At 39.7% G+C, this 25708-nt stretch overlaps 2 protein-coding genes across 3 annotated transcripts; both read right to left on the bottom strand.

The window, feature by feature from the left end:
- Positions 1-10825: 10825 nt before the first annotated feature.
- On the bottom strand, positions 10826-13867 carry pou4f1 (POU class 4 homeobox 1). Its single transcript, XM_061709796.1, has 2 exons — positions 13422-13867; positions 10826-12995 (listed from the first exon to the last, which is right to left on the bottom strand). Exons 1-2 carry the CDS (start codon positions 13542-13544, stop codon positions 11994-11996), a joined length of 1125 nt encoding a protein of 374 aa, XP_061565780.1. The 5' UTR covers positions 13545-13867; the 3' UTR covers positions 10826-11993.
- A 956-nt stretch (positions 13868-14823) lies between these two features.
- Positions 14824-23231, bottom strand: obi1 (ORC ubiquitin ligase 1). 2 transcript variants are annotated; one of them, XM_061741248.1, is made up of 6 exons: positions 23033-23231; positions 22766-22901; positions 20527-20618; positions 19228-19449; positions 17574-17662; positions 14824-16685 (listed from the first exon to the last, which is right to left on the bottom strand). In XM_061741248.1, exons 1-6 carry the CDS (start codon positions 23102-23104, stop codon positions 15317-15319), a joined length of 1980 nt encoding a protein of 659 aa, XP_061597232.1. In that variant the 5' UTR covers positions 23105-23231; the 3' UTR covers positions 14824-15316. The 2 variants fall into 2 exon arrangements, with proteins under 2 accessions (XP_061597232.1, XP_061597240.1); XM_061741256.1 differs by lacking the exons at positions 22766-22901; positions 23033-23231 and having other exon boundaries at positions 19228-19473; positions 20527-20556.
- Between the last annotated feature and the right edge of the window lie 2477 nt (positions 23232-25708).

Here is a 25708-nt window from a genome sequence, read left to right as displayed (position 1 = left end):
TTTGCTAGTACCTATTGATCAGTAAGAAAGAGCAATGAAACAACATAAAATGAAATTGCTAAAAGGTATATAAAGAGTACTGAACACATTCATGCATAATTACTTATGTAGAACACAGTGGAGTAAACTTCACATCTCTTCACTGACATCATTGTTGAATTGTCACTGAAAAGATTCATACCTGGAAAATATATTTAGAATTCTTATTTTAGCTAAAACTCAACGTAATTAATGATTTCTTGCACAGTACAGACATTTTTTTGGATTTCTGTACTGTGATTTGTGGATTAAGCTGAGGGTCATGTTGCTATAAGTCTTGAGAGTGAGATAACCTCAATGCAGAGCCTCATTGGGGGGTGAAGTCGCTGACGGAAACTCTTCTGCTTGGAATAGGAAGCTTGCCTCTGGAATAGGGCAATGATCTGTTTGCGGTCCGGTCATAACAATGAATAATGTGTTTAGTGGGGGAAAAAGCTCACAGCAGAAGAGTCAGCCTTGAAATTTGCTTCTTTATTTAACTCGGGTTGTCTGACAAATGGGCTTTCCTGCAGATTGTGATATTTTGGGAATAATCTGGGAATTTTTGTTTAAATGAGTTCATAAATCTTACTGATTTAAATGTCATCAACCTCAGTTATGGACATTGATTTTCTACAATACACACAAGCCATACCAGAGAATCTTAAGCAACTACAATGCACACCTGTGTGAAGGACCGGAGAGTCTTCCACAACAAAGAAAGTTCAGAGCCAGTATTGACTGAAAGGGATAGACGTGAATCCCCTGACAATCGGGTGCAGTTTCCAAAATGTAAATCAGGCCTTTCCCAGAGACATACAGGCTTCTCCCTCCCCTGCTGCTCGGAAAGCGTTGCCATTCACCTTTAAACAGCAGAACAATAATCAATGGAGCATTATTAATGTTGAAATCATTCATGTGCTCTCCTGTGGTACCCTCTGGAGTGTAAAGCTGCTGAAACAATGTAGCTTATGCAGTGGATTGCATTGCATGTGCTTGTTTTAAAAAAAACAACAAGTTTCTTATATTGACTTCAGATCTATACTTTTCCTTGATAATGATTCCAACGACATAATTGTTCACATTAATTGTGCACAATTAATACAGATTTAATCTTCCCGGGGCCTTTGAAGTCTTCCAGTATATCAGCTGTAGCTGCACTTCTCTTACTCCCAAAGGTTTGGCGTTACTACTATCAAGACTTTCAGATTTGAGGCAGAAAAGAATCATGTATGTGTGCTTCAATCTTTAATAAGACATGTTTCCCTACCGTGGTATACACAACCCCTTCCACAATCCCTCAAAGATCCTGGTGTAAATTTTTCATAAACCATGTCTCTGTTTCTTGTTCATGAGCTGTCTCAATACTCTGAGGCCTATTGCTTCCATGTCCAAACCTGGCAAATTTATTGGATGTTAGAGGAGTGCAAGCAGAGCAGCGGCGCTCTGCAAAGGAAAGAGGACGGAGCGAGCGCTCTCCTTCATTACAGGAGGCAGATATAAATCAAACTAATTATGGAGTCACTACAGTATCGAACCCATGGAGGGGAAATGAAATGATCAGAGGCAGGTCGCAGCTCAACACAGAGCGAGTTAATGAAAATATTAATTACCTGATGATATACTGGGAAGCACCCCCCCCCCACCTACCCCCCTGTCTCCCTCTCAAAGCCCCTACCACACAGAGCATTTGTTTTAATTGAGTAATAATAAGACTGTTACATTTGGCTGAGAAACTTGATTAGAGAGGGTAATTGACCAATAAAGACACATGACTGGCAATTACTTGCTAATTACTTAGCAACTCTTCAGTGTACTAACACAGGGAACATTACACTTCCGTGCAGATGGTTATTTCAAAAGTCATAAAATAAAAGTCAAGTGAGTTCACACAGTCCAGGTGACACATATTAAATATGTGGACCAGTAACTCATACATATGCAACTCCCAGCTAACATGGTGGTGTAAATTGCTATTAATATCAGATTTGGGTCTCATGATCGATTTCTTCTGTGTTTTCATTCTGAATTATTCAGTGGTACACTTTATCTCCTCACCTTCCCCTCTCCTCAGACTCTTCCCCCCCCCCCCCCCCCCTGCCATGCCGTTTGTCACGATGGTCAATATGTGGCTGATATTTGGATCTTGACTGTGTGAGACAGGGTTACTTGTAGGGTGTAGATGAGAGGGTGAGGGCGGGAGAGCCATCATATTGCTTAACAGTCAATTGCGGTAATTGGAGGAGCGACCAACAGTGGTCTGGTCTACTGAGGTTTGGGGTAAAAGATGTGTTGAATTTCAGGCTATTTTTAGGATATGTTTATGTACTTGAATGAATGAATGAATGAATGAATGGAACGCTGTTTTTTGTTCTTGCTGTTATTACAATATAATGTATTTTCTTGGTGAGAACTTTGAATAAGCCCATTTAGGGCTTCCTTTCTCACCTGCACATTTTTCATGCTTTTATGTTCATTTCAACTTTTGTACCGTTTTTATGTTGGGCAAATAAACAAATCAAAATCAAATGAATGAATGAATGAATGAATGAATGATGTTGAAGATTTCTTGAATGTGGCCATTGATTCTCATCCATTTATCCATCCGTCCGTCCATCATCTACTCACTTTTTAACTTTAATTCCTGCATTATTCAAGTTTTCCCTGTATGTGATGTCGATGTGTTGACGTTTTTTGTTTGGTATGTTGGGTTGTAATTTACCACACCTGTTTACCTGTGTCTCCTTCTCTATTTGTTAGTCATCCTATCTGTTGGGTTCCTCTGTTGTGTTTTATCGTGGTTCTCTACTGTATTTGCATTCAGGTCTTTTGTTTCTTATAGATATTCAAGAGTAATGCAGTTTTGGGTTAAAGTAAAGGTCATTGTAAATTGTGCCAACCTCCTGCTTTTGGTTCCTCCACATCCATCCATCCATCCATTTTCCACCGCTTCCTCCACATAACATTGTTAACTGTGTTAATTGTTGTAATGAAAGTTCAGTGAGTGACTTTCTATATTAAGTTTATAATTTTATTATGCCATATAAGATGCTCTCTGGACACAAGCCAGTCACCCTGAATTGAAAGTTGAGGCAAGTGTTAATTAAACAAATATGATTCTCAACAAAAACTAGCAGCCATCATTAAACAAAAGTCATTTATAGCTGCTTTCCAAGAAATTAGTTTGAAGGACAAACTGATCAAGTTAATGAGACCAAAATTGTGCTCTGAAACTAATGCTGAGATACATCAACGTGACTGCTGCTTATAGCTCAAGCATAATTATCCATGTCAACCTATCAGGCTCAATGAGGTGATGCATTCATTCAGCTACCTGTCTGGCTGACAGGGAGTGAGTGAATGAATTTTACATAGTTCTCGGCTTTCCTGCATTCAGAGTGACAGACTAATCAGTACTTTGTCAAAGTCGACTCCAGCTCCACCTGTCAAAGCTGTCAGTCTTCTGAGGTCCCGTGAGTAATAAACAGGAGAGCTGATTTCACACCATGTGACCTGCAAGGTGTGAAGTCAGACCGCTGAGGACATCACAATCAATGCCAGAACATCTGGTATTGATGAAACATGTCAGAAATGGTTGGAACTTACATGGGATCCTGGAGGCACTCAGTGGGTGTCTCTTGGGTGTCATCATAATTATTATTACACAATAACGGTGTCACACAACAGCAGCAGCATCTGTTCAATGCAGAGAGAGTAACAGAGAAGATACACTACCTCATTTAATTTGTTTCTGTTGCTTTGTTCTATTAAATCTAATTTGGTGTTTTTATTTCCACATCTCTGATTTATCTTTAAAGGAGAGACAAAACCATTAAACCTGCTGTCCAGGACCTGTCATCTTTATTTTGTATTAACTTTTAGACTGGTGACGCTCAGGAGAAGGTGCTGATTTATGAGCCGTTCCATGAGTTGGATATTCCAGTAAGGGGATCTTGTGGGTGATATTTCAGTCTGAGTAACAAGAAGCTAATAAGATCACAGAAATGCGATCAATGGCCAGAGAGCTGAGCTCTTTTATGTCTCATCTATACCTCTCTCACCCTCTCTTTATGCTGGATGTCTAATTTTGCATAGTTGGTCCAAATTTCTTCCACAGTTCACTGAGGGATGACATGGATGAATATATGACTTAGTCTTATTATGAAACTGGAGAAAAGAATTTAGGTGAAATTTGTTAATCACATTATTTTGTGGGAAACGAGTCTTTGGTAACTTAGGTTATGTAACAAACATGAGGACAGTTTGTCTTGATTCAAATGTTTATACATTATTTTTGAGGTAGTTAAGGCATTGATTGGTAAACAGGGAATTAAACTGATAGTTGGGAACCTTGCAATAAATGCAATTTTTCTTATCATTAGTAAATTATTTAAACATTCATTAAAATACTTTTTAAGTGAATTCCCCAAAATATTTCTTTCTTTCTCAGCATAATGTGCTTTTTTAATTTATTCTTGTGTTATGTCATGGGACATAGACATTTTTTGGGAGATAGCTGGACTGTTGATAACATCTTGGGCTTTGAAAGCTTTATGGGTTATTTTAAACTCACCATTTACTGACTTTCAACAGACCTAGAAACAATTGATTAACCAAGAAATGGCTGTAGAAGTTTGTTGCAGATGTACTAAGATTATCTGTGTCAGTTTTTCACATTTTTACCAGATTCTGGGATGAGCTGTGCTTTGAGCTGCATGAAGATTTTTTTTTTTCTTAATTAGGGTTCAGGATTTTTGATCTACGCAACATTAACTTTGAGCATAACTTTGATTCTTTTAAAACTTCGATCTAAGAAAATCATGAATTTTTTAGGGTTTCTATTTTTATTGTTTGGCCCCATTGCATTGGCTAAGGCTTCTCTTGGAGAATGATTTGAACAACGAAGTTACAACTATAGTACATGTTTGTGTTTTTTGAAGCAAACCAGAGTACTGGCATATAGGAGAAAGAAAATCCTCTGAAAGGAGGAGGGTTAAAAATAATCAAACTATCATCAATGAGCCATTTAGACCTCTGTCCTTTTGTGGAGTAGAGTTTGTTCTTGAGATGAGAAAGACAACAGAGAGGAGGCCACTATCCTGCTGCTGCTGCTGTGTGTGTGTGTGTGTGTGTGTGTGTGTGTGTGTGTGTGTGTGTGTGTGTGTGTGTGTGTGTGTGTGTGTGTGTGTGTGTGTGTGTGTGTGTGTGTGTGTGTGTGTGTGTGTGTGTGTGTGTGTGTGTGTGTGTGTGTTCCACAGTGAGTTGAGCCAAACCAACCTTCCTGGGTAGTCGTCCCCTCTCTACCCCAACCTCCAACAACTCATGAAATATTTAACATGCCTCATCCCAACCAGCCCCCCCCCCCATCTCTCTCTCTCTCTCTCTCTCTCTCTCTCTCTCTCTCTCACACACACACACACACACACACACACACACACACACACACACACACATATTTTTCTTTCTGTCATTCCAGATGATGGTCAAGGGACGTCAAAGTACTCAAAATAAATTTCGGCTCAAGTCCCGCTATATTCTGAGATTTAAAGTGATATTCACACTGACGACCACTCACTACAGCCACACATGGTAAACTTCGGAACAATTTCGCAGAACATTTCGGGGCCTCCGTCCATTGTAATGAGGCTGGATGTGTACAGAGGTAACTGGATACAAATTTGACACCCGGCCGATCGGCAGCTGCCGGCTGTTTAATCAACAGTGATGAATATTTGATGGTGTGGCGGCGGGCAAGTGGTGGCCGACACTCCTCATTATCGAAGTCCATGTGTACAGAAGAAGATATTCAATATCTTCCGATGGGGAACTAGTCTCGCTCGCCACATGAAATGCAGCGAGCGAAGGAGAAGTGAGGAAAATGTATTTATCACACAGAACAGACGCCTATATATATTGATCGTTTTTGTGTTATATAAAAGTTAATATTTCACAAGTAGAATAACAGACAAATACGTGTTAATCCTCTTTCTTAACTTGGCAATAAGAAACATGTAACGCTAGATAAACCCATATGAGCATATCGTTTTCAGTGGCTCGAGTCAAATTGTTCGAAAATGCCAAATAAACTATAAAACAAAAAAGTGCGAGGGTTTTTTTTTCGGTTTTTATTTGTATTATTACATTGTATTGTTTTGAATTATACTTCCCATCAAGCAATAACACAATGGTCTTTTTTGCTCAACCTAGTGCGCACCAAAACTGGAAATTGTTGACAGTTTTCTTGAATGTAAGGTGATGACGCAGCCGAGTCTCCTTATATGGTGTTTCCGGTCGCGCGCCGCTCTCACCTCCCGCGTGCTGCGCGTGCGGGTGATGAGTGCAGGGAAATGGGTTCAATAGCGGAGTTCAGAGAGCACTCTGCCCGTGGCCAGGCGGCTCTTACAAGCCACAGATTGGGAAATAAATGACATTTAGGTAGTAAGGCAGCTTTTTTTTTCTGTACATGAAGTGACATTTAGGTGGAAATACGTGACTCCAAAACGAGAGGAAACGTCCCCCATATAGAATCAGTGCAAAGCCTGTTAAGTGTTTTAATGATGTTGTGCAGTTTGTTAGTATTTGTCAGACGGGTCCAAATTCTTTCCAGTCATGGCTTTTGCTCCAGCAAATAAAACAAATATGCGAAATAAACGCTCTCACTGGTCGAGGCTGGAACAGAGGTATTTTGATGGCTTTCAGAAAAAGAGAAAAAAAAAGTTTGAGAGAAAAGGTTGAGTGATCACAATGGAGAAATGAGAAAGCAACGCTGCAGAGAATTGGGAGTCGGTTTAGTGCTTCGTTTTAAACAAGACACATTAGCAACATCAACATAAGGTAAACTATAGCTTCTGATTGCAGATATTTGATGATGGATGTACAGTTTTGTACCATACCAACTTCTACCAATTATATCAGTAAAAGGAAATATGGTGTTCTTGAAATTCAGTTGTTAGAGTTGGGATTTAATTGTAAACTACTGTTGACTTTTACTTTCTCCCCATTCGGGATATGCAGAAATGTCTCGTTTTGCAAAATGATTTGAACCTTTTCTCTCCCGTTGGTCAAAGCGGTGATGTGGGTTAAAGTTTGGCCTGTTACAGCCTTTGTTTAATTCAAGTGCAGATCGCACACCGTCTGCAAATGCATCCAAAATTAATCTTTTATTTATCAGGTTTTGAATGTATGGGTACATATGGGTTGCACTATTTATTCTCATATGTCCTCTTTTATTTAACGATGGTTGCTTCCAAACTTTGATCTCTGTGTGTGTGCTCCAAACGAATATGATTTGTATATGTGAAGGCTACATATCCTTGAAGCAGCCATACCAATTTTTATCTGTCAGTAGCTACATGACAAGAGGTCAGCCCCTCAAGATCAAATATTTTTCTTACTAAATGGCGGATTTATTAGACAAATAAGTTGTGCGTGTGACTCTGAACCCTCTGTGATTGAAATATACCCCTCTGTCAACAGCTCCTCTTCTCAAACCAGGTCCCCGGCGATGGAGGGCTTCCACAGCGGATTACTGAGCAAATATAAGTGGGAAATGAGAGCAGATCAGAGGGGGGAGCCATCAATCTACATCCCAGATATGACATTTCCATCAAAAGGCCAGCCTTCTTATGCTTGTAGGATCAACGGGACCGTGCGCAGGACCTCTGTTTAGCTCCATAAACATGTGGAAAAAATAAAATATAGAAAATAAAATATTCCAAATCAAAAAGAGAAAGAAAAGAAAAATCAAAACAAAACCGGTGCAGGATGTGAGCACCCCTTTTTAACTTCAGCGGCCCATGTTGTAATTATAATGATCTAATCCATATTAACATGGAGGTCTAACAGCTGCAATTAGGGAAGGCTCAGTCTCTACCGCTCAAAGCTATAGTAAAAAGTCGTATGCTCGTAAATCTAAGCGCCTACGTTACCATAACGTGTGGTGAAATCATTATTGGCGAAGGTGGTGTCAGAGACTCTCTCATTTCGTCTGTCAGGAATCCAATTTCCTTTTATTTACATTCACGGTATAGATGAATTACTCCCCCGACTTAGCCTGGAGGACTTAGGTTCTGAGATCCTTTTGAGGGCTTCCACAATTAATACATCATGGCCTCAATGTGAAAGAAGAACAGGTGATTAATGCTGCCACAAACTTAAAAACAACTACAATAATGATAATAAAGCATCTACTACTTATTATTATTATTATTATTATTATTATTATTATTATTATTATTATGTATTATTATTATTATGTATTATTATTATTATTATTATTATTATTATTATTATTATTATTATTATTATTATTATTATTATTATTACCATTATGGGACAGTAGCTACAAAAAACGTGAGTAGTCTGCATTGGGTTGTTGGATATTGTTATGAGGTTCCGGCGATTCAGTAGCATCAAGGGATGGATGAGGGGAAAGGGGAGGAAAAATAAGGCCCTGTCAGACACATGCAATGATGATATGAGGATACCTACGACCAGGCGACGGTGCATCCCGCTATTGATAGAGGATAGAGGTTTAAAGGGTTACGATATCGGTGAAGTTACCGATGAAATCCCCCCCTGATTAATAGAGGACTGTGTCATAACGGGCTGACATATGGCAGGCGAGGCAGCTGGGGACAGAACCTCAGGCATCCCCTACGGCCATTAACATATTAGAGGCTATTGTGCAGGCAGACAGTCCGACTTCATCCAGAGCCCCTGTGCAGAAAGACAGCACCCCAGAGCTATTTGATATAGGCTTTCAATAATGCATTACTTTTCAGTGCGCCAGCGGAGCTGTTCGTGGTGCTGAAATGATGCGCCATGCGGCGCGTGCTGGCGCTGCTGCCGGAGTGTGCTCTGTGCCAGCGGTGCTGTTAGTCTGCAGCTCCTATTCATGGAGAAACTTTGAACCACAAGGAAAGAAGGACAGACAGTCAGATGGATAGGTGAACATAGAATACAGTTGGATGTGATAGCTCGTCAACGGCAAAGTGTAATTATTTTGTGATTTACCACAGAAAAGAAAATTGGTAAATATAACCACTAACTCTTATGTTAGTGATAGTTATTAAGATTTTCTTTTTTTAAACAACAACAACAACAACAGTAACATCTAGGGTATACCCTGCTTAAACGAATTCGAGTTTCCCCTAGTTTGTTTTGAATACTGTGCCACTCATATCTTGTTGTTTGGTCAAAGTTTTAATGACATCTATTTATCTTCCAGTCTATAAGAGCCTACAGACATATCATACAAGAAGCTGCTCTCTAAATCCGAAATAGAATGTTTCGGTTTAAGAGACCGAATTAATATCATTGCGAACATCTGAGATGGTTTCCTTTAAAACACTTAAATCCGTATTTGGCTCAGAGGGAGAGTCCACTTACGTTTGGTGTAAATACAGGCATTATCTTGAGGTCGACTAATTTGAGTTTTTCTATCGCATTGTTATTCAGAAATGGCCAATAATCGGCCAACTGATTAACAGGCCTATCTCCAATATTAAAAATATATATAAATGCTTATTCAAATGCGTGTACAACAACAAGAGAAGGCTTGCTTAAATCTAGGATGTAATGTAAGTGTAAGTCAATGCAATGTAAGCCACAACCAGAAAATTATGTGGGGTTTTTTAGGCTAAATACTTTAATGGAGACTATGTTAAATGTATACGAAATAAACAGAAACTAAATTTTATAAATCAAGGAAATGTATGAAATAAAGAAGAGATACTCACGTTGAGGAATCTTCCATCTGTCCATGCAGCCAAAAGCTAAAGGGAAGCAATAGGGATCAGTTCTCGCTGCTGTTTAACAGCGACCTTCTTCATCCGCTGCCTTCCCTTGAAAGCCCCGAAAGCTTACTGAAACTATTGCATTTTATATTAGGAAACCGTGATTAATATTGCATTACACCATTGTATAAGGGGGAAAAAAAGAAAGAAAGAAATCGTTTTCACAGGCCTGAATGTATAGGCGAAAGTGAAGCCCACCAATAAAAATAAAATATCTGCAGGTTAAAACAGAAATATTTGAGGGAGAGAAGAGGTCACCTCGAGGATATTTAAAAATAAACAAATCAACTTTTTTTTCCCTTTATCCTTTTTCTTCTTTTTCCTTCTCCCTTCTTCCCTATTTCTTTGGTGTCAAAAACGCTTTGATGTTACTGCTGAGTGGACAGGAAACTCTTAAATGCTGATTGCGCATTGGAGGCCTTTATCATAAAGCACAACTTTACAAAAAAATCTATACGTGCAAATTTCTTGCAACAGCCTGTAAATTTTTTGAGTAAGAGTATTCAATGCACAGGCATTCAAACAAATGTGAATGGATCACATAAAACGACATCAAATTTAGGCTATTTTAATAACTGATCATATGTTAGCCACCACCATTAAAGTAAATACATTCCAACTTTAAATTAAAGTAAAAGTCCATTATCATGATATTTCTGATTATTATTATCGTTGTTATGATTATTATTAATTATTACTAGTATTATTATTATTAACTTTTATTATTATTAGCTGTAGTAGTATAGGGCAGCCAATAAATCTTATATTTGGAATTATTCCTTCGATTTCAAAGTGCACAAGAAGAAGAAAATATTATAGAGCATTAAGATTTGAAAGAAACTCAGTTTATATTAAGTCGTGGCCATAGTGATGTGTTAAACTATTCTACCATTTTTCACTTTTAAACATTTATTTTTCAGTGTATGTCCATCACAACCATGAAAACAAAGTTTTCTTTCTTTAATTTATTAGAAGATTGCTGGAACACACCTCCCTGTTGAATTTGGCTTACAGAATGAAGAGTACCAATGAAAGTAAGAGGACAACAGAGGAGAGTGGAGCAGTTGTGAGAGGGAAGGAGACAGTGGGACATTTTATCCATGATGCACATGTCGCCGCAGTTTTGTAAACATACTTGTGCACAAAGTAAAATATTACTTACACAACGATTCCATAACAACACGACAAACAACGAGGTGATCTTAATGTGAAAACAGGCATTTAACAGTGACTTACACCATCCACAAAATAAGGTCTATCAGTAGACAGCACTACTGTACGCAGTGATGTTTTCCCCAATGCATAGAGTGTTTGCACTGCAAACTGAAACACGTGAAAGAAAATTTCGTGTTTTTTACTTTTTTCTCCTTTTTTAAAAATTGTTGTCTCTCTTTTGACGAATCACACGAGACTCTCGTACTCTAAACTGTTTTAAACTTTTCTCTGTGACGCCAACAGTATTGACAGACCCCTTGTTTTTATTCCCGAAGCACAGGAGCTCACCTCTTACAAGTGATGACGTCTGTATATACAAACCATTTCAACACAGCCGACCAGTAAACCTAAAGGGTCTTTTGTGCAAATTCAAAATAAATATATATCTGTATGACAGACTCTAGAGGCTTAATTACTTCACGTGAATTAGGATTTCATGCAGGACTATTTTTTTTTCTTTAGCCATAAATGTTTGCAACTAAATGTTAGTCCATAGCAGCCTCCAGAAAAGAATAAATTAACACATGGATAAATAAACAGATTCATGAATTATTCTATATCAACAACGACAGAAATCAAACCAAAAACCACAGCTGAACAATTAATGAGGTAATTGGTAGATGGCTATATTTCAAATAATAGGCCTATAAGGAGAAAATAACTTTCTATTGTAACAAGCAATTTACCTCTTTCCACGTGTTTTAAAGGCAATGTCGATGTCACTAAACTTTTCTCTCGTAACAACTGAGCGAAATTTGTGTAATCTGTTATTTGCATACTTCACATTCACCGATAACGTGAAAATAAACAAGATATATATGAAGCCTCATAAAATCGGTATCTAAAGTCCAGTTGCGCATCACCAGCGGGTAAAATCGCTGGAGAAAAGACTGAAAACGGTGTCTTATTAGTGTCCCTTGGTCCCCCAAATTCAGTCCCACAATTTGTTTTTTTATTCGCCCATCAGTGAGCCGCTGAAAATTTCAACCTCTTCTGCTTCTGTCTTTGGTTACAAAACCACACTCGCACCACGTTTTTTTTCAGGTCCAACTTTTCCGCGATAGCCGCAATTTTCTCGGAGGAGGGCCGCGGCTGCACGGCGAAGTACGCCTCCAGAGAGCGCTTCTCCGGGGCCGCTATCGACGTCCTCTTGCGCTTCTTTTCCCCCCCGTTGAAAATGTCCGGTTTGCTCATCTTCTCCCTCTGCGCGCCCTCGGCCTCCTCCAGCCAGGCCTGCAGGATGGGCTTGAGCGCGATCATGTTGTTGTGGGACAGAGTTAGTGACTCAAATCGACAGATTGTACTTTGGCTGAGCGAGCCCACGCCGGGGATCTTGAGGTTGGCCAGGGCGCCGCCCACGTCCGCCTGGGTCACCCCGAGTTTGATCCTCCTCTGCTTGAATCTCTCCGCAAAAGCCTCCAGCTCCCTGGGGTCCGTGTCCGAGTCAGTGATGGAGGAGAGGCCGGGGTTGGGCAGCCCCGGGCCGGCCTGCCCCCCACCGTGGTGGCCCTGTAGGAGCCCGTGGTGGTGGCTGAGGGACGAGTTCATGCTCATGGCCTGGTGGGAGAGGTGGCTGAGGCCGTGCATGTGCGGGTGGGAGTGGGGGGTGGAGGTGTGGATCAATCCCCCTCCTCCACCTCCACCTCCACCTCCACCTCCACCGCCGCCGCCGCCCGTCCCGTCGTGCGCGCTGGACATGAGGGAGAGTCCCGGCGATGAGCCGATGTGCTCCATGATGTCCTGCTCCAGCTGGTTCTGGTGGTGGTGGTGATGGTGGTGGTGGTGGTGGTGGGCCAGCGGGACCGTGGACCCTGACGAGCACGGCACCGTGCTCATGGTGTGGTAGGTGGCGTCCGGCTTGAACGGGTGCGTCTTGCCCTGGGACACGGCGATGTCCACGGCGGCCAGAGCCTCCGCCCGGGCCAGCAGCGTCTCATCCAGGCTGGCGAAGATGTTACTCTGCAGCTGCAAAGATTTCAATGAAAAGATGAGGGGGGAGAGAGGGAAAAACGAGCACGAAAATGAGCACGAAATGAGAGTCAGAGGACCGACACATATAGAGAAGAAAGAAAGAAAACTAAACCATGCGTAAATGTATCTGTCAGCAGGGAGTTTTGGTTCCTTCAGAGGCGGCGTGTGATGGAAATTAATACCAAAACAGCAAAGACAGGCTTTTGCGTGAGCATGCTTTAAAAAAAAAAAAGATCACAGACATGCCGAGTGATTGCTGCATGAAAAAAACATTAAGAGAGCGCATCTTGACTGGATGTGCCTTGGAGCGCCCCTCGTTATTACGCGCAGACGGCGCTCTCCGCTACAAGCGGACTAGGCAATAAAAATAATAAAAAAAAAAAAAAAAAAAAAGGGAAAGTTTTTTTGGGAATCATTTACCTGTGGAGTTTGTAGACAGGCTCTCCTGATAGCTTCCGAGCTGGAATGCAGGGTGGTGTACTTCGGTTCGGGTAAGGAGGGATGCATGGCGAAGTGCGGCTGTTTGCTGTTCATGGACATCATCTTGGCGAGTTTCTCCAATTAAAGTGCACGCGGGGAAAAAAGGGGGAAAAGTGGGGGAGAAAGCGGCTACGAGAGCTGGAAAATAGTCATATAGACGCGCAGAGCTCCTTCCTTCGCCTATCCGGTAATGATGCAGTGTTGTGCGCCGAGTGCAGCCTTGAGCCCGGAGATCACAGAGATGCCTGCAGTCTCTCAGACGCACTTATCTGTCTACTGTTTCCCCACTGCCGGGGATGAGAGGAGGCTCTTACACCTGAGCGCCTCACATCTCGTCAAGCCCGTGTTCGGCTGATCTCGCGAGACATAAACTGCCAGAACAGTGAGCTGGCTGTGCCTGACAGATAAAAACTACTCACAGGGCAGGCAATAACATCTGGAGAGTAAAGATGCCTGCGTTTTTAAGAGGCTCGCTCCTCTCCATGCAGCCACCGGTCACACAGCCTTTTAGGCCTTATTCTTTACTTAAGAGGCCATTGACTTAATGCAGTTTTTTTTTTTTTTGAAGCAGCTATTTTTAGCTGGGCTGTATTCATCTAAATACAGCAGTCTTTTCTCCTATGCAACCAAAAACGTGAGACTTATATTTAATATGAATGGAAATCAGATGCAGAAGAGAGAAAGAAAACTATTATATTTATATATGTATTTGACTTTCGATGTAATACTCAACAATGTATTCAAATGTGAAGTCAGTTTGTGAGGAGCCTCTATTCTTGGCTTATTGCCCCCTCTCACATTAACCATTGGACATAATGAGTCATGCTTTATTATAACCCATCCTCACTGGATGAGTGCTAAACTAATTGATTTATTACACCAGCGTAACCTTCTACACAGCCTTTACCTAAATTAATTGATCCCAATGAATTAACACTTCATTAATTCAAAACAATTACCCAATTAAAATTTCATGCAGCAATTAGAGGTATGTGAAATGTACACAATATCATTACATTTGCATAATAAATAAGGCGCTTTCCGCTTCTGTGGGAGGTCTCTAATGTGTGTCATTACAGGGTACATGCTTTTGTCGACATGAACATGCTCCTGTTTCCAAGTTTAATGGCAACCAATTACCCACTGTGGCTGTTTTAATATATCGCAATTCGTGTGGAAAAAGCAGTAAAAATAGATCATGTGAACATTCCTGCACATTCAATAAAAAAGTTCATCCACAATCCTACTGAAACCACTAGTGCAAAATTGACCACACAATACTAGGCTGTGATCCTTAAGACTGATCCCATGGTAATGAAAGTTTCTTTTTAAATAATCTTTTTTTTATTGCATTACTTTATTTCCGAACTTTTAATGTATATATCAGCTTTTCATGACAGTCTTAAACATCTGTGAGTATTGCCTATCATAAAAAAAGATGACCATGAACATCACATTTGGTGAGTATCTGAAAAAGACAAACAGAAAATGAAACTTATTTGAAAAATGTCTTCATACCACACATGATGCACTACAGTTAAAAGTTTGTTTTTATTTTCACTACAGACATTTTCTAGTCTATAAATGCTAGCCTTCAAGATTACTGCTACTGAATCCAACAAGTTCATTTCAAAAATAGCTACCTGGCTACCCATCCTAGTTTACATGAATTCATACGTCACAGCAGAAAAACAACAAGACGGTAAATTACATCCTTGCAAGATAATCATACATATCTTCTGAAGCAAAATATGGATATACGGTTTCTAGCAATATGCAGTTGTACAACTTGTCATAACCACATTGAAAACACAGAGATCTGATTTTAGAAATCTTCACACGAGCTTTGAATATTTGGTTGGACTGCTTGTATTAAAGGGACTGTGAGACTTTCTCTTTACAGGCTGATTACTGCTCAGTGCTTGTTTGTCTCTTGTCGTGTTCTCAGGCTTACCAGCACTGGAACCGGAGAAGGAAGAGGAAGGGCTTACATGCTCATGGTCACATTGTTGGCTTACTGGGCTGAGGGAGCTGGAGGGACCAGCCTTAACCTCATCATCAAACAACAAATCAAAAGACAGTTCTTCAGTTTGAGAGGACCATCCATGGTCTGCACACCCAGAGTCCTGGATACTATCATTACTACCCAACACTTGAGCAGCAAAGCCTTCCCCTGAAGAGCTGTTTGGAGCCTCTTTGACATTCAAGGTTTCTTCTTTGTTGTCACATTGATGCTGGTTCTTTTGCCCGCCTTGGACCACAGCTTTACTACCAGGGCTTGACAAGACATCAGGGCAGGTTGGGTTTTCTGGAACGAGGGTGTTGTCCAACTCTATAAGAGGAGAGGATGCAGAGAGCTGCGATCCCCTGCTACTGGAACTTTCTCCATCGAGCATCATGGAGTCTAATTCAGAAATTTTGTCCAGATAAGCTGCATCCATGGAAGCCTCACTAGACATCTGAAAACTATCAGACTGGCCACTTACAAGATCGGTGGATGTGGATCCCTTAACCGACCTCTCTTTACTTGGACACGGTGAGTCATTAGAGTTTGATCTCTGCCAACAACCCCAGACGACAGACTTTGAAGAGTCCATGTCATCTGTTTGTAAGCTGTTGGGAAATTTTTCAAGGCTGCAGAATTTGTTCTCCATGGTGGGGTTAGTCTTTCCAGGACTACTGGGTTCCTCAAAATCAAGTTTTCTCAGATAAGACACTGGTTTAAATGCAACTTTCTTCTCACGGATGCCGGGACTCCTTAGTGTCAGAGACTGGAAAGCAGTGGATGGGGTACTGGGCAAGAAGTCAGGTGAGCTGATTTCTGAATCCTCTTTTTTCTGTTCTCCAATTAGATTCGTATCAGGCTCTTTGTGATCTGTAGATGGCATGGCCGCCAAACTGTGATTTCTCAAAAATGTTGGACACTCTGTCTCTGGATTGCTGTAGATTGACCTTCTTTCATCATCGCTCAAGCTTCTCATCATCATGCTTATTTTCTGTTGTTGCGAGAGAGTTTCTGCCACAGCCTTGCTGCTTCCACATCCTTCCTGCAGTCCAACGTGTCTCTTCTCCGGCTTTCTGATTCGTGACTCTAAGTCATCAATGTACTGGTCACTGCGTTCCAGAGCCCTTTTCAAGTGGTCCACATCACGCTCGTACTGCTGACATTTAGCTTCCAATGCTGCCACTGTGTATCGCCCAAACCTGGGGAGAGATTATTTTGTCTTGAAATCATGAGAGAAAATTCAAATGACACATAACTTCATGACAATTTCTCACCAATCTTTGCATCTTTGAAACATACTGTTGGTAATTTTTCTAAAGTATTGCATGCAAGGCCAGATAATACATTTGGAAACAATACATTGAGATAAACACACATATAAAGAAAAACTAACGGCTGAATTTGTCAATTGTCTGCAAGACTCTGTGTCAACAGCAGAGATCGACAAAATTATTTTTTTTAACAAGGAGATCTGCGGCTACTAACCGAAAATGTTTGGGGACACAACCTAACCTTAAAGCCACACTTTAAATTGGCATGGAACTCAATAACACACATTTCTCCATTTTAACTGCAATACTGACAAAGGTTTTGGTGACAGACAACACTATCATTCAATTTTATGCCATTTCTTTACCAACAATTCCATGTGGCCTTTGAACTTCATGAATCAGTTTCTCCTCGGTAAGGAAGGAAGGTCGATTTGATTTAGCCATTTTCTGCATTGCTATTTCATTATTGTATGTCTCTTGACATATTTATGTTTCAGGGCGTTATGTTTAACCAGGGTATGTTTTTTCCTGCATGGTTACCATTAACTGAAAATACACGCCAATGTCTTTTCATACTCATCTTTTCATTGTATTTAAAACATTTCAATCCCCACCACCATTCATAAAGAGGACTAAGCAAAGACAACCTTAGATGACATCACACATTCCCACACTCATATATGTATTAGACATTGTGTTCTGAACATCCTTTCACCCCTGCACGGTGCACTGCTTAGTGGATATATACTACTCTGCTAAATAATACATTCTTCCGACAGGAGGATTTTTTTTTTTTTTCAGCAAACAGATACTTACTTCTGAGGCGATCTACTTGCCACCTCTGCTTTCAGTCTCATATTCTCTTGTACAAGGTCAACATTTTGAGATCTCAAGGTCTTATTTGCCTAAAAAGCACAAAAGAAACACAAGAAACCCAATGAAAATGATTCAATGACTCCAAGGATGAAGCAATTTATATTTAAAGAAAACAAAAAAAAAATCTAAAATCAAACCAATTAAATAATGCAGAGTGTTCCTTTGGTTACTATCACTGGTGTTTTTATATGGAAATCCATTAAGTGGATAGATATATATTTTTTAAAAGTCCCATAAAGATTTTACTCCTAAATAAAAAGTTAGAAATAAAAAATAAACAGTCACATACATAGACACAGACATACATATAAATATACCAGTGCTTGGCCCTTTTCTCTTTTCACTGTATACCATCTCACTAGGTGAAAACATCAGCTCTTGTGGCTTCTCCTACCGTTGCTATGCTGATGACACCCAGCTCTTCCTTTCCTTCCCACCTGACAACACGGCCGTCTCAATGCAAATATCAGCATGTCTTTCTGATATCTCTGCATGGATGAAAAACTGCCACCTTCTCCTAAATATGTCCAAGACTGAGCTTATTGTCTGTCCAGCCAGTCACTCCTTACCTCCTCAGATAAGCCTGCAGCTGGATTACACCACACTTATGCCCACATTTTTTGCTAGGAATCTTGGTGTCATGTTAGACAGCCAGCTGACCTTTAAGGAGCACGTTGCCTCGGGTTTCCCGGTCTTAACCTAGTTAACTTCTCTGCTCATCGGGATGAGTTAGAAGATTTGTCCAGCTCTTTGCATGACTCAGCACTGAGAAAGCTGCATCCACTTATGACAAGATGATATTATGATGGTGAATTTAAGACCTAGTTTTGCTGAATGAAAGGAACCGTTATGTTGGGTGGGAAGGGAACAAAAAAAAAAGAAATTCTAGCACTAGCATGTCAGCACCTGTGTCCAACTGGACCCAGCAGTCTGACCAGCACTGATCCATGCTAAACCTTCTTATGTGATTTCTGCTTGTCTTGTTTTCTCAGATGTAAGTCCTTTTGGATAAAAGCATCTGCCAAATGACAATAGGCCTGCAACTAACGACTATTCTGATAGTCGATAAGTCATCGACTATTGGAACCAACATACACATCTATCTATCTATCGAGAGAGTGAGATCTCTATCTATACATTAGGGCTGTGCGATTAATCGATTTTAAATCTAAATCGGATTTATTAATCAAAATCGATGTTAAAAAAGGAAAATCGGAAAATCGATTTTCCTTTTTTGCAGCTGGCTGCATTACAGACAGAGCTTGTCTAGTCATCTTTGTTTGGTCAAGAAAATTGTAAATGTTGTCACTTTACTAAACTCAAGGAGGATTTACAGTATCTTTCAATTGCACTTCATTCCCAATAGGGAAATTTGTTTGCTATTTTTCTTTAAAAATAAAGATAAAATATTTTAAACAATTTATTCCATTGTCTTTTGTAGTTTTACCAAAAAAATCGAAATCGAAATCGAAAATCGGGTTTTTATTTTTGTCCAAAATCGCCCAGCCCTACTATACATACACACATATAAAAAGGAATCAATGTAGTTCAGCAATGACGTCATGCAAAATGTTTAAAAGAGCGGGCTGTGTACCTCTCTCAGCTTATCCACGTCCTGCTTTATTTTGTCACAAACACCAGTGGCAGCTTGCAGCTTGTTCCTCCATTCCTCCACAACAAACGACGAAACTATCTTGTCATCTGGTTGCATTGTATTAATGCTGCAGGGATGAAGAGCAGTCTTCAGTTGTGCCTCCAGGCTCTGATTTTTTGTTTTCAGGTCCTCATTTTCTCTCATGAGGACATCAATCTCTTCCTGTCATAGGGAAATTTTGTGAGACTGAAAACAGGATTTAGGAAGAAAGAAAAAAAATCATCCTCATAACTTTTTAATCACAGAACTGAAAGTTTATATAAATGCAGTTACACACCATGATGTAACCTGAAATGAGCAGATGGATGTTTTCCAAAGAACTTGCCACAATCAGGGATGCCCCACTACTTAATGGCTTAGCGGCACAGAATCATCTCTTCTTGCCTTATAGTTCATTTTCACTCTGGATGTTTAAGGCAGGACTCGTGCTTTTGTTGCTTGGAGGCAAAATGAGATGTTGAAGTTGATTGGTACTTTAATGTGGAAATGAGGTTGCCTCAGAGGTGAACTGGTGTGAATGCATTCAATGAGAGGCAGTGGTGAGTAACACACTGCTCCTACCAATGATGTGCTATTGAGCTGATTTTACAATATCAGCGTCTTAATACTAACATAATGATATGACACTGAGCCACATTTGTTTGCTCTGTATGAATAATTAAAAAAGAACCACCGGCACTGGAGTAGTGGGGTTTGGTAGTCACCTCAGAACTTTGTGTTTCAATTCTCATTTGGGCCTTCCTCTGTTTGTTTGTGAAGTATTTATGCTGTATCTGTGCCCACGTGGGTTTTCCCTGGATGCTCCGGCTACCAAATTTACACAGCCAAAAAAACATCCATGTCTCATGAGTCTAATTGGTCCATATGTATAGGCGAGTTTCCATTACCCCTGGATTTGCCCAAAACCAAATATCGAAAAAGAAAAATCCTGTAATGGAAACGGTACTAATTCGAAAAACTCCTGAATATCGAATAAGCAAAAGTGTAATGGAAACACTTTTTGCAAATTTCCACGTCTCTGGAAGCGCCGGATGTGACATAGCCGGTCAATGTAAAGTAATCAAAATCTAGTTTCCAGACGTTTTTGGCCTTATTACTACAATGTGGTTGTCCTGTAACACTACTTAATTAAATATGTTGACATGCCTGATTAAAAAACTTCAACCTGCTTGTTATTGGTGCAACGACATGAGAAGAACATGATAAATGAATGAAACACACAGCAAGACGATCTGATACCTCATATTCCCGCAAAAGAAGTTCTCCTCTGGTTTTCCTGAGACATTTCCTCGTAGAAGGACTATCACTGTGATCACCCTCGTTTGTCCCTCCTGTAAACAAATACACAAACGTAGGAAAAGAATTACAAAAAAAAACATATCAAAATTCATGTATCAAGTCAGTTGGCTTTTAAGTGGGATCTATGATGTGCTAAGAAAAGTATTTAAAGAACAGTTACTCCAAATATCTATACTGTTGCAAAACTGTGTGGGGGAAAAAAAATTTAAAAATCAAATCAGGTGGTAATTTTGCTGATCAAGCCCTGAAAAAACACATCTTTAAAGCTCTGTACGTGTGAAATTTTTTAGAGTATGTAAAATATCTGGATTTGAAGACTTCTGATTACAGGTCAAAGTCTGGCTTCAATAAGTCAAGTATGAGCTATTTAACAACATGCATGACTAGTCTCAGTTATCACAAATCTAAAATGAACCACAATAAAGCAATAGAATGCATTAAAATAACAATTGCTGCCTAACATTGTATATACATATATATATATATATATATATATATATATATATATATATATATATATATATATATATATATATATATATATATATATATATATATATATATACACACACACTTTATACTTTATATACTTAGATATACGTATTATATTTATATCATAGTTATATTATATTTATGATAGAGCTTACATCTTGTATTAAACAGGTTATTTTTGTAAAAATTGCATATTTATACAAATAAGTGTATAGTATAAAAAATAAATAGACATATAATTTATGTTTAGTTGTAGAAAGGGGGTGGGATTAAATAAATTCATCTCTAATCTAATCGTCTAATTATGTCTTGCCGCTTTTAAGGATGATGTAAAGCACTTTTGAATTACCTTGTGTTGAATTGTGCTATATAAATAAACGTGCCTTGCATGGGATCAGACTGTTTTGTAGAAAATTTCACTTGTCAGCACCACTCAAGGTGACCAAACTTGCTTATAATTTTTAAAAAGATCCATGTCTGTAGATGATATTTTGGTATGATAACCTTCCTGAGTGGCAGCTGGATCATAGTTATCAGCTCATGAAGTTACCCACCCCCTTCAGAAAATTACATTTTAGATGCTGGTGAATATTTAGACTCATGTACAGGATATCTGTCAATGTTTCACAATATTGTCTTGGGTATCATTTTAAAGGGGACCTTTGAAGCATTCATTCAAGCTAAGATGTGATACATTCCCTGAATCCTTATGGTCCTGTGAGTATTCCAGTTTTTGTATCTCTGTTGTTCCTAGATGACACAGGGCTAAAAGATAGTATATAATTTAGGCGAAAATTGTGTAATAAATGTGTGTTGTTGATAGTTTAAAGAGCTGCAGTGACCTCTATGTTGGTCAGAAAGATTCACATCTTAGCTTGAATGAATGCTTAAAATGATACCAAAGACAATATTGTGAAACATTGACAGATATCCTGTACATGAGTCTAAACCAGGATATGCACCAGCATCTAAAATGTAATTTTCTGAACTTCATGAGCTGATAACTATGATCCAGCTGCCACTCAGGAAGGCTTATCATACCAGAATATCATCTACAGACACGGATATTTTCAAAGATTATAAGCAAATTAATTCATTCATTCTTATGCCACAAGGCACAAAGATGATTTTAATTTACCGTTTTGTAGAACATGTAAACATCAATCTTTCATCACTTACAGAGGCCCCACTTGTGGAATTCACTCAATAAATCTCTTAAATCATCACCATCCTTGCCAATATTCAAAAAACATTTAAAGAACTTTCTTATTGTTTCATCTTTGTAATGTTCATTATTTGATCTGAGTTACATTTTCTTGTGTTTTTTTTTTTGTTTTTTTACTCTCCCTTGTGTAGCTTTGTTTTGTTTTTTATTCATATATGGAAAGGATTCTATATAAGTCACCTGGCTTCTTCCTTTCCTTGCATGTTATTTCATTGTTTTTCATTTTTTGTTCATATTTGTCTTATATTGCTAAATAAATAAACGAAACTAAAACTAAGTTTGGTCAGCTTGAGTGGTACTGATATAGAGGGTGATAGAGTATACTCATATAAGAGTATAAGTTCCTTCTGGTGTTCCAGCGCATCCTCAATTGTTTTTATCCAACTGGGTGTCATGGAGACTCGGCCGTCAGGTGCAGGTGACCCTCCCTCCCTCCCAGTGTGTGTGCTGCTCAGTACTCACCGAGGATCTCCCTGCAGGGCTGCTCGGCCGTGATGGGGACCCTGCAGGTGGGACACTGGCTCGCCTGCTTCAACCACATCTCCATGCAGCACGAACAGAACACGTGGTGGTTGGCGCAGATCACCGGCTGCCTGACCTGCAGGGACACACCGCGATGTTTGGTCATCAATAATCAAACATTTAACTGGCTAAAGCATCATTTCATCCCGCACTTATGTTATATTGTATAAAGCTGGCGGGCATTGGTCACGGCGGTGAGTTATTTACCTTCCCGAGGCATATCTGGCACGAAATAGGTAGAGTTAGAGACAGAGTGGACGTCTGGTAGTTCAGCGCCATGGAGCTCGCTTCTCCCAGCAGAATGTAAATATACTAGGACTTTATCGGCAGGATGTGCAAACACAGGAGTTTAAAAACAGACCGACACGAACTAACCCCCACCAGGAAACAGCGGCCGTTGCTCCGCGCGCGAGACTCCGAGCTACGGGAGCAGAAAAGCGACAAAAAGGCGAACAACGCGAACGAGAACGAGAAGCTGCGTTCCATTTACCTCGGAAGTCGGAACTCGGATCTGGGAATGACGTCACAGACGAGTTATCAGCGTTCCAGTTACAAAGTCGGAAAACAAGTTTGTAGTTCGCATATACCACATGAAAAATGTGATGTACACTATAGCAGCATATATATGCTGAACAATACTTGTATATAACTGATCTAGTGTGACCAAAACTAGAAAGAAGTGCTACGAAGAGCTCTCTACTGTTTACAACCGGGGCAGCCATCTTGGAATGTGAACTCGGGGGTGGTGAAGACTCTCCCACTTTCCCAGTGGGAAATCCCACTTCTTGGGGCGTTCCAGTTGAAAAATCCGACTGGGAACTGGGAAATTCCCACTTCCGAGGACAAATGGAACGCGGCAGTTGTTTACGTTCAACCTTAAGCCGGATTTATGGTTCCGCGTTAAATCGACGCAGCGACTACGGCGAGGGGTACGCGGCGGTACGGTGCGCGTCGTCGCGTACCCTACGCCGTAGGCCCTGCGTTGGTGTAACGCGGAACCATAAATCAGCCTTTATCCGGTCAAACACGCGTCTAAACTAGGGTTGCTTAACCGGCCCTTGAAAAACGGAATCGTCCCGTATTTATAAACTAAAGTACGCGTCCCGTATTGAGCTGGAAAGGGACGCACTTTGTCCCGTATTACTGCGAGAGTCTAAAAATAGTCATAAAATTCCAATGGAAAATGGCATTGAGCTGTTGAGTTCATAAGTTGTTTTTTTTCTGTTTTACTACAACTGTACAGTCATGCCCTTTGAGGCACAAATATGTTTACAAGTTTTCTACAGACTTTCTGTTTGAACTTTGTTACTGCACTAAAAATGTGCACTATTACAGAATGGATGTTCTGCTTTCTTTCTATTGTTTTATATTAATTTATACAATTTTAAGTTAAGCAGGACAGGTTTCTGTTTAAGAAAGATACTTATTTTATTCAGTTCATTTTGTTATATTGTATTGAAGTGAATTGCTGGATAATAATTTGTTTTCCATGTGTTCATGGCATTCAAAAATATGGATCTAATTCAATTCATGTTCGAGTCAAATAATAAAAAAAAATCGTTTCACTCACAAAAAAAGGGGCTAAAAAAATTCACCACGCCAGGAAGGGTGAAGGGAATCGGGGGTGCCGGCCCTGCTGATGAGGTGTCCCTTATTTATTTTACAGGGAGTTGGCAACCCTAGTCTAAACACAAGCGAGTGCGACTGGCAAGTAGGACATAACTTCTTTCAATACACTAAGAGTAAAAATAGGTATTCTTGGTTTCCAGTTTCTTAGAAAAAATATGCATTTACTTGGAAAACTGGGCGACGTGGGTTTGCAGTAGCAATAATTTTGTCCCTTGAGCATGGCGGGTCAAAGATAGGAAGTTCTGTTTTATATACATTTCTTTTTTTCATATGTATTTCAGAATCCACGGACTCCAAACAAAAATAACTGCCCCTTTATTTTCTTAACATTTTTTTAAATATAGATTTCATGTAAAGCGTAAATTCTTGCTATTTTTTCAGTTTGAAAAGGGCTTGGCGAGAAATGTGACAGTAAAGTGTCCAATAAATCTACAACTTATCTTAGCAACCTCCTATAATCTATTGTATCTATTATATGTTTTTGGGGTTGTTTTTGTTGTTCTTGTTGGGGTTTTTTTGTTTGTTTTTCTAAAGGCTGATAGAAATTTGTAACTTGAGTTGTATCTCAATGTGAAGAAGCCACACATAGCAACACTATTACAAGGAATAATATCATAAATACCAGTTAGTGTAAAGATGTATCAATAAGGGAATCCTTAATATTCATGTTATGATTTGTCTTTTGCAATGTTGCCTCACAGCAAGCAGCAAGAAGGTTCATGGTTGGATTCTCCACAGTGGTATTGTGTGGAGTTTTCATGTTCTCCCTGTGCCTACTTGGGTTTTCTCCTGGTAGTGTGACTTTTTCCTACTGTCCCAAAACTTATATGCCAAGCTATTTGGTGTTTCTAATTTACTTACAGGAGTAAGTGAGAGCATGTGTGGCAGTCTGTTTACATGTGGTCCTGTGATGGATTGGCAACCTTTCCAAGGTGTACCCCTGACATTTGTCCAAAGTGAGATAGGCTTCATGGCATTTGCATACTACTGCATTCTCAAGCAGAAATATGAACTTGTGCATGGTAGATGGTTTAAACTGGTTTAAACCACAACCGTCAGTGCAACAATGAGCTAATGGGATTGGTAAAACAACAACAGTCACATTAAATCTACAAATGAAGTGTCACCCAGAGGGATGCCAAAATTAGGGTGTGATTTGCATGTCACAGATTGTACTGAAAAATAAATAAATCAAAGCAACAAAAAAAGAGACAGTCCTATACTAGCTTCCAGAGGCTTAATTTAGTAAAAAAA

The sequence above is a fragment of the Cololabis saira genome, chromosome 2 (genome assembly GCF_033807715.1).
Source record: "Cololabis saira isolate AMF1-May2022 chromosome 2, fColSai1.1, whole genome shotgun sequence".
Taxonomy (NCBI): Eukaryota; Metazoa; Chordata; class Actinopteri; order Beloniformes; family Belonidae; genus Cololabis; species Cololabis saira.
The sequence above is the reverse complement of the archived record's forward strand: the minus strand, read 5'-3'. Positions and strand labels throughout refer to the sequence as shown.